General features: G+C 49.5%; 1 protein-coding gene across 1 annotated transcript; it reads left to right on the plus strand.

The window, feature by feature from the left end:
- Positions 1-7,266: 7,266 nt before the first annotated feature.
- On the plus strand, positions 7,267-8,993 carry LOC123059229 (uncharacterized). The gene is made up of 2 exons (XM_044481845.1): positions 7,267-7,431; positions 7,554-8,993. Exon 2 carries the CDS (start codon positions 7,573-7,575, stop codon positions 8,773-8,775), a length of 1,203 nt encoding a protein of 400 aa, XP_044337780.1. The 5' UTR covers positions 7,267-7,431; positions 7,554-7,572; the 3' UTR covers positions 8,776-8,993.
- The last annotated feature ends 454 nt before the right edge of the window (positions 8,994-9,447 follow it).

Below are 9,447 nucleotides of genomic sequence, written 5' to 3' on the forward strand. Positions count from 1 at the left end.
AAATAAATTACCGTACCCAGATGCACCATTCTCATTGTTGCCCACGATCATGTTGACAGACTTGGAGTCCTGTCCTGGCTTCTTGTACTTGTTTGGGCACTTGTTGGCCCAATGTTCAACCGAACCACAAGTAAAGCAGCCCTCATCTTTCTTGTTCTTCTTGAAGGTCTTCTTACCCTTCTTCTTAAAGTCGGTATTCTGTTGGACACTGTTCTTTCCCTTGGGCCTGTGGGAGTTATGGTTCCTCTGGTTCACCATGTTGATGACAGAAGTCCCTTCGGTTCCTTTTCCATGCGAGTCTTTTGCCCTCGAATTCTGCTCAACACTCAGATGGCCAATGACATCCTCCACAGAGAATTCATGCCTCTGATGTTTCAGAGTGGTGGCAAAGTTCCTCCAGGAATTAGGGAGCTTAGTGATTATGCAGCCCGCGACAAACTTGCCCGATAACTCGCACTTAAGAAGTTCAAGCTCCTTAACATTGCATATTATCTCATGAGCCTGCTCCAATACAGGACAATTTTCAACCATCTTGTAATCGTGGAACTGCTCTATAATATACATCTCGCTCCCTGCATCGGCAGCCCCCGAATTTAGATTCGAGCGCCTCCCAGAAGTCCTTGGCGACATGCACATGTAAATATACATCGACCAGTTTATCTCCGATCACGCTAAGAACTGCTCCGAGAAACACAACGGTAGCCTCCTTGAACGCCTTCTCCTGTTCAGGAGCAATCGTTCCCGTGGAGACACCGGTGACCCAGAACACGTTCATAGCCGTGAGCCATAACGTGGTCTTAGTCTGCCAACGCTTAAAGTATGTACCGGTAAACTTATCCGGTTTCAGTGCAGCGGCAAAGCCACTTGCCAAAAATTCCTACACAGAATAGGTTTTTGGATTGTTGAGTAAATAGGCAATTTCTCGATTAAATTAATCCATGAGTAAACCACTAGCACGACATTGACACAAATAAACACATACTGATATTCAGTCAAGCTAGCACATACTACGCTAATTGCAGAAAGATCTACGTATAACGCTAGCATGGCTAAAATAGAAAACAGTAGGAGCGGGATAAACGAGTTATACCCTCCAGTAGGACATGCAGAGGCCGCGGCTTTGGTGGCGGCAGCGGCGTCCTTGGCGGCCTTCTTGTCGGCTTCAGCTTTCTCGGTGGTGGCACGTTCGACGTCGGTGGACATGGTGATGATGAAGGCGACGCGGACATAGAGGAAGTAGACGGTCAGAAGCGAGCAGTCGCGTAATCACTGCCCAAAAATCTATTCGCCCCTCACCCCGTACAGGAACTAGAAAGGCGTGGTTTCGGAGACCTGCTCTCCCGTCGACCGTGTACGCGGCGGACGGGATGGAGTCACCGGCAGCAGCAGCAGCAAGGGAACGACGGTGGGCGTGCACGTGGAGCAGATGTGATCTGGTCATGGCGGCTAGGGTTAGGAGACACCACACACTTATATAGACGCAGCCGCGTGGAGAGACGTGGGCTTGACCCACGTCTGAGTCCGTGACAGCCCACGATCCGACGTCTCAGATCGTGGCCCAGCTGTTAGAGAACTCTTTGTTAGTGACTGGCAAAAATAAGCGCGTAGGTGTGAGCTCGGCTCGGCTCAATCCCACAACCCGTGGCGCGGCGCGGTGCGGCGCAGCGCGTCGTGACGAGGCGGGCGGCGGAGGAGGAGTGCGCGAGGGCCTCTTCTCTTCTCAAGCTCCAATAGCATGTAGAAGAGAAATCCTTATAAACCACTCCAACTCTCCTTCCACTAGCGGGGTGGGACTAAACTTCCCACTACACCTAGTGCCATATAACCCACATGGGCCTTTAGAGATTTTTCAGAAATTGCTATATGGTTCTAGAGCCCATCTCAAATTTCAGCAAACCAGTGGGTGGTGAGCCATTAGAAAATTGGCACAGGCACGGCAGGTCATTCAAGACCTATATGTTCTTCAGTTCTTCATCTCAAGAAATGGTATGCATCAAGTCATTGAAGAAGGAGATTGTACAGAGCAAACTGAGTGGAGAGCAGCACTGAGACACGTGGTTGTCTATCAAGGCGACCGATCCCTAGTCATATCAGCCGGTTGGGGCTAGAGCGTTTACCAATTCCCCCCCCCCCCCCCCCCACACCAAAAAAGTTATAACGCCAACACGTGTAGCGCTTATCAACACGCTCACACGCACTTGATGCCGTTCAATCCATTTGCACGAATTTTGAAGCAGAGCCACGTAAGCACCCAATGTCGTGTGGACGTTATCATTTAGTACCACACGTGTGGGAGCTCCTTGCCCGAGCGGCACACAAGACGCTCGCCCTACCGGATGGGCGAAACTGCTTTTCGTCCACATGACGCTCACACGGTGATAGATGGCAACCACTAGTGTGCATATGTGGCAACTAGTTAATCACACAGGGCAACTATGTTTGACCATACATGAAAACTATGGTTTGACCACATGTGGCAACTAATTAATCACACATAACAACTATGGTTTGATCACACGTGGTAACTACCGTTAATTAGATGTGACAACTATAGTTAATCTGAGCAAAACCAAGAAAAAAAACTGAAACAGAGAAGTTGCCATGCTTTACAACTAAAGTTGCCATCCCGGGGTAGCTAAAGTTGCCATCAAAAAATGTCAAGGCGGAATTGCTTCGTGCCACGCGTGCAGGGTGGGGATGAGTAGTTGTTGTTGGTTCGACATGTGGCACGAAGTAGCTGCGTCAAGACGTGTGGGCGGTTCTAATGTTCACCCACACAAGGTCGTGTGGGACTACCTGCTCGGCATGCCACACAGGGTCATGTGGTCGGGTATCCATTGTGCTACACGTGTGGCAGTTATCGGCTTCCTTTTTCTCCTTTTTCGAGGACCAAATATTACTATTTCTCTCTTCTCTCACATAATTTGAGGGGTAAAAAGTACTAGAAGAGAGAAGGTTGACATATGGGCTACACCATAAGGCTCATAAAGGTATTAAGCATTAGAGGAATCTATTAAGATACTAAACTTCCTAGATTTGTAGCTGGCGGGGACTTGTGAGGTTCACTATGAGTTCCGCGTGTAAGAGCATCTCCAACCGCGCCCCCAAGAAGGCCCCCCAGACAATTTTTCGGCCGCCGGCGCCAAAAAATTGGCCCAGTCGCGCCCCAAGGGTCCAGTTTTCGCCGGCTCGGGCCGAAATTGGCGTCGGCGGACCCAACCCGAACCCAGCGCACTGGGGGTCGCTCGGGGGCGCCGGGCGAATCGTTTTTGGCGCGAAGAGCCGCGGGCCCGCTGCGTCAGTGACTCGACTCTCTTCTCGCCGCTTCGTCATCCTCATCGTCTCGTTTCCCGCGGCGAATCAATGCCAAAACTGCGCGCGCTGCCGCGCCGGTCAGCCTCCATTGATGCCTCACGGGCGGTGCAGTGAAGGCCAGACAACGCGCGTCCCCTCGCCCTCCACGCCACCACGCCACGCGTAACGCGCCGGCCAAGCCTACCACGCGGCGCCTCCGCCTATATAAGCCGACCACCAGCGCGCCGGAGACACACACAGATACTCCGCCGCCGACGCGCCCATTTCTCCCCCTTCCCTTCCTCCTCTCGCCGTCTCCAGTTCAGAAGAATGGCCGAGCGCTTCCCAGGCGACGGCGCGGTGGCGAATGGCTTCGGGCGCTGCCATCTTCACGAGGACGAGGCTCACCTCCTTTTCGAGGCCGAGTACCCGGTCCCGACAGCCCGCTCTGGGAGCCCTACTTCCGTCGACGTCACGCCGAGCAGCTCGAGGCCACCAACGGCGTCGTGCCCTCCGGCAGGCTCAACTTCGAGGGCCGGCACCGGTGGTGGGGCGTGCCTGGCCGCACGTTGGAGGCCGTCCTCGAGTACATCGAGGGCGGCAACACGCCGCGCCTCGAGTACCCCGCTCCCCTGTCCTTCTCACGCCGTCGTGGGAGCTCCTGGACGCCGAGGCGCATGGAGCGGCCCGGGGCGTCCTTCTCCTCGTCCGGCCGCTCGTCGGGCTCTCCCTGCCTCTGCCCCGTCAAACCGGAGCCCCAGGACACGCCTGTCAGCGGGCGCACCCGCAGCTCCGGCATCCGCATCGGCGACTCCACCCCCCCCCCACCGGCCGCTTCGTCCTCGTCGAGCCCAAGCCAGAGCCCGGCCTCCCCGCGGAGTACGAGGAGATAGCCCCGCGCGGCTTCTCCGACAAGGACGCCCTGCAGTGGGCACGGATGACTACCTCCGTGATGAGATGGTCTGGCAGTGCCGGGCCCTGGAGGAGATCGCCGCCCGCAAGCTTGGGCGCGAGGACGAACACGGCATCATGATCCTCGACAGCGACGACGACGAGGACGCCCCCGGACCATCGAACCCGCCGCGCCGACCGGGGGAGGGATGCAGCAGGGACGACGGCGGCGGAGGCGGGGACGACGACGACGGCGGCGGCGGCGGCGACGACTACACGCGGTTCTACCGCCTCCTCGGCATGTAGAACTGCAAAGGCGGACGACGGGCGGCGGGGAGCGGCGAGGTAGACGGCGAGGAGCGGCGATGGAGACGGCGGGGGCAGCCCGTAGTAGTTTTTTTTGTAAAATATGTTTAAATTTGAACAAACTCGCCGATGTTTGCGTTAAATTTGAGTCGTGTTTGCGCCGTATTTAACATTTTCAAAAAAAACGTGGGCACCGCGACTGGGGGGCATCACGCCCCTAGTGCGCGGTTTAGCGCCGGTGCGCCCCCAGGGGGCGATTTTTAGCCCCTCCTGGGGGGCCAACGGCTGGAGATGCTCTAAGGGTGTGTGTTGTTGGCTGAGAATAATTAGCAACTGACACAATACACAATTTTTTTCACCAACTGTTGCTATTAGTTCTCACATTTAATAAAAAAAATCGTCACACAATGGAAAATGTTCATCCATGAGATATAACCTTTACACATTAGTGAATTAATTTGACTCAATAAAAAGACTTATGTACATGGTTTCTATATTTTTTTAGTCCATATATAAATGTGTATATATTCTGGAAAGGGGCCCACCTAACTCTTGATAATTGTTCCATAATATTGTAAATGATGAACTTACTTTTATTTCAGTCGTTTCACAATAAAGTTATCATTAGAATAAATCATATTTGGTGGTGACAAGTTGGGTGAATTTTTTGTACAATAAATATCACCTGCTAAAAATGTATTTATTACATAAAACTACAATAATAAGAAAAAATAAAGATAAAATATGATAGCAAGAAAAACAATAAGAAAGCTGAAGATTATAACAAGCAATAGACTACGAACAAAACCAAATTGCACTGATGCTTGCACTTTTTTTTTGAATTTATTTTAGACTTTTCGGCAATGTACGTTCAGTATGAGGAGACGTTCTTGTCAACTAGGAAGGCGTATGTGCTGACTTCTTCAATTTCAAGATGGTGTGCTGGTTCAGTCTCTCGAATGTGTTCATAATGGTACGGCGTGCGTGCGTGCATTCATATGAGTGAGTGTATGTGCGCATGTATGAGCGTCTATGTCTGCACTATGTTAAAAGAAACAAATTGCACCACAATATTCACAACACCATTGGTAGGCATGCCCTTTGAGGTGGTGGAGTGTGTGCACCACTTCACTACAATTTCTGGTAAATGTACGAAATAGCTAATAGGAAAATCATATGTTAGTTGTATTGGTCTTTTTTTTTGCGGGGAGTTGTATTGGTCTTCAACTAGAAGGATTAGGTGGGCGCCCTCTGTTGTGCGGTTGGTGTTGTTTGGATTTCATAATTGTTTTTGCTTCGGTGTGTGCAGAGTCGATGAAGTGTTTTTTCTTATCAGGTGATAATGACCAGTCAAAATCATGAAGCAAATTTAAATTTTTTGAATGAGGGAGCTCCTTGAAAAATTGTTGACCAAGTCAAAATTAGAAACTCAATCCAAAATCATGTTGGAACTTTTTTTGTCAGGTGATGAGAGTGTGCGCGAGACTAGTATATTTTTACAAGCTGGTTCTTGCCGATTTGAGAAATCATTGATAAGTCGAAATCATAAATAAATTAAAAATTAAACACCTCACTTGAACGAGAGAGCTCCTTAAAAATTGTATACCAAGTCAAAATTAGGACCCCAATCCAAAACCAATGTCCTCAATTGAATTAGAGGCCTTCACCCCTAGGGAGCTTAATAATATAGTAGATAGACTAGCAGCTTTAGCGGCTAGCCTTGCCCAAAAAGAAGAAGAAAAATCGTAACAATAAATAAATTACTATAAGCTAGCAAGTGTTTATTTAGCAATTCTTAGGAATGTAGGATTGAATAATATGGACATGTAAAATGTAGCTCGAGCTCTCATGCTTCTAGATTAACATTTTTTTAAAGAAAAGGTAATTGTTTGGGCAACAAATATGCTCCTGTGTTCTATCTACGTGCAAAAGTTTGTTAATAAATAAAGGGATGTCATTATTGTGCTATCAAGAAACAAACAAATTGATGCTTTGAAGAAGTTCAGAAAATAAGCATTTCAGAATATCAATTTGCTTTTTCTTCGCCCATAGCACCACGAGTATCATGTCTTTATGAAAATTTGCATATCGTTAGAACCTAGAAGACACAAACATGAATGTCGTGAATAAAAAAAACATATTATTAGTTGAATAAAAAAAATATTATATTGGTTTCTCGAGCTTCATAAAAAGTTATCACTTGGGTATGGTATCAAACATATTACTTTAATTACTTCCAATGCAATATATTCACAAACTTCGACATAATTGTGTACTGCTCTCCCTGTCCCATAATATAAGAACATTTTTCACACTACACTTCAGCTTTTAGTTTTCAGATATTCAAACATCCGACTTAGAGTGAGGGAGCAGTTGTTCCAGCCTTCATATATTTTTTTGGTTATTGTGGCTATAAAACTTTTGCCGACTCTACTAGAGTTGCTTTTATACCCAACCTACGATTTTCATCAAAAGTCATCGCCAGTGGCGGAGTCAGGATTCGAGTATAGAGGGGGCCGAGTACGTATATTGATCTAATCTCGTTGGTAATTACTCGTCGCTCCTACTAAAATTGTCAATCGTTTGGGGGGGGGGGGGGGGGGGGGGGCAGGCCCCTGCTCGTCCCCCTGACTCCGCCCATCGCTTTGGCATTGTACCCAACCTACGATTTTAATTTCTTTCGCTACAATATATTCAGAAAATTGAACAAAAAGTGTGTACTAGTTCTTTCCCAGACAAATCCACACATTTCAAAATATCCAGCCCATTACAATCCAATTCAGAGGAGAGCTCAGCCCATTAGAAATGCTTTTCTTGTCCCTGGACCATTTCCCCTCTTTCCCCCGGAATCCCTAGCTGCTGCTGCCGCCGTCGCCGCCGCCGCCATTCGATCTACCAACTCTGCTTCTTCTTGGTGCTGTTCCTCTGTAGATCTATCCGGTAACTAAATCCTCTTCTCTTTCCTTACCGCGGCGATTGTCTACTTTTCAAGTTTCCATTGCGCCGGTCGCTCGCTTGCTAAAAAGTTGCGTCTTTTTGTACGGCGGCATTGGGGTTTGCAGCTAGCTGAGGCCTGAGGCGATGGCGGCCGCGCCCGGCGATGAGGTTCCGACGCCTTTCGCGGCCCCTGTTCCTCCGGCCACGGCTGTTGCTGGCTGGTCCTCGCTACCGACCGACCTCGTGCGCCGCATCGCCGACTGCCTCCTCGACACCAACGACGTCGACTGCTATGTGGACCTCCGCGCCGTCTGCCACAACTGGCGCTCCGCCACCGACGACCCGAGGAGCGACGTCTCCGACCCCCGCTTCCACCCGCGCTTCTGGATAGTCCTCGACGACGACGGGGCCTTCCAGAGCGACGACAGCCGGGTCTTGGTGAACACCGCCACCGGCCGCTTCCTCCGCAAGAAGCTCCCGCTGCCCCGCCACTACTACGTGGTCACCACCACTGTCAGCGGCTTCTTCGTCCTGGCCGACAGGAGCCCGCCTCACGCTGCTCGCGTCCTCAACCCTCTCATAGGCGCCGTGGTCCGTTTCAAGGCGCCCCTGCCCCGGGACGCGTCCGTCGCCGTTTTCCTCTTCTGTGGCGGCACCTCGCACAATCTCACCGTGCTCTGTGACTCAACTCGCAAGTATTACACAGCAGTTCCTGAGAGCAAACGTTTCGCCCCCGTGACCACCAACGATGTTATGTACAATTACATGAGGAAGGCGGTGGTCGGCGGCGTGTACGCCAATGGCGGCGGCTGGGCATCGGTGGCGCAGTCTAATGTCATCATGGAGAAATTGTTCAATTTGTCAGAGCAGCTTAAGGTCCATTTCGTCAAGTTTTTCTCTGTCGACCCTCTTGGTCATCGCGGCGATGTCAGGTGTTTCCTACTGGATTTTGGTGGAGAAGTCTTTTTCATCACAAAGGCATGGGGACGCGTTATGGTTCTCGGCATCGAACCAACGGAGAAACAGATGCTCGCGCCTGTGGAGACCGTGGGCAGGTATGCCATCTTCGTCGGCCATCAAAGGTGCCTGGTTGTTGATGCCGCCAAGTTCCCATCCGTTGAGGCAGACTGCGTCTACTACACTCTAGACGTTGGTAAATTTGCTTTCATCTGGAAGCACAGCATCAGTGATGGGAAAGATGAGAGGGTGTTTGACGCCATCGATTTCGTCAAGGAGAACAAGCGGTTTGTCCCTGTCGGTGCCCGTCCTTTCACCATCATCCAGCTTCTCTCGAGCTACACCATCAACCTCAGTGATTCTGAACTGGCCTCAAAACAAAGCTCGTAAGGTGCCAACAAATCTTGCTCTGTCTTTTGGGATAGTGATTCCAATGACCGGCAATGCTATGTCTTTTGTTTTGCCTTGACTTGTTCCGGGTAAAATCAGGTTGACTCTAGGAGTCTAGCTTAGAAGGAACTACTGTAAGCTGCTTAATTAGGAGGACATGCTATCAGCCTTTTGCTACATCTATTATGATTGATGCTATCTATTGTACTTCTTAGCCATGCAATCTTGTTATTTGTTTTTTGCTGCTGAAAATTTGGCTCAATTTTAGCCCATTTCTGAATTCTTGTTCCCGCGAAGAAACCTGTTTTAGAACTGCCCACTTGTGATCTGTGGTACTGCAGGTAGGGCTTAGAACACTGTAATCTTTCATGATTAGTGTATGCTTCATGCCTTCATCCCTTTATACTATTTGCTTTTGTGACACAATGGATGCTGAGAATTTAAGATGTGCTTGGCAACTCACCATTGCTACTAAGAGCTTAAGATTTAAGACGTGCTTTGGATTTATGAAAAGATATCAGACACAATATTTAGTTGCTGTTTCTAAGACGGGGTTTGTAGATTCAGATGTCCTGTTCTTAATTTATCAGGTGTTGATGAGAATACAACAGCAGGCACAGAACACTAGTTTGATACTTTGGAACCTTGACTAATGGGTTAAATTCTTCATCT

The sequence above is a fragment of the Triticum aestivum genome, chromosome 3A, assembly GCF_018294505.1.
Source record: "Triticum aestivum cultivar Chinese Spring chromosome 3A, IWGSC CS RefSeq v2.1, whole genome shotgun sequence".
NCBI lineage: Eukaryota > Viridiplantae > Streptophyta > Magnoliopsida > Poales > Poaceae > Triticum > Triticum aestivum.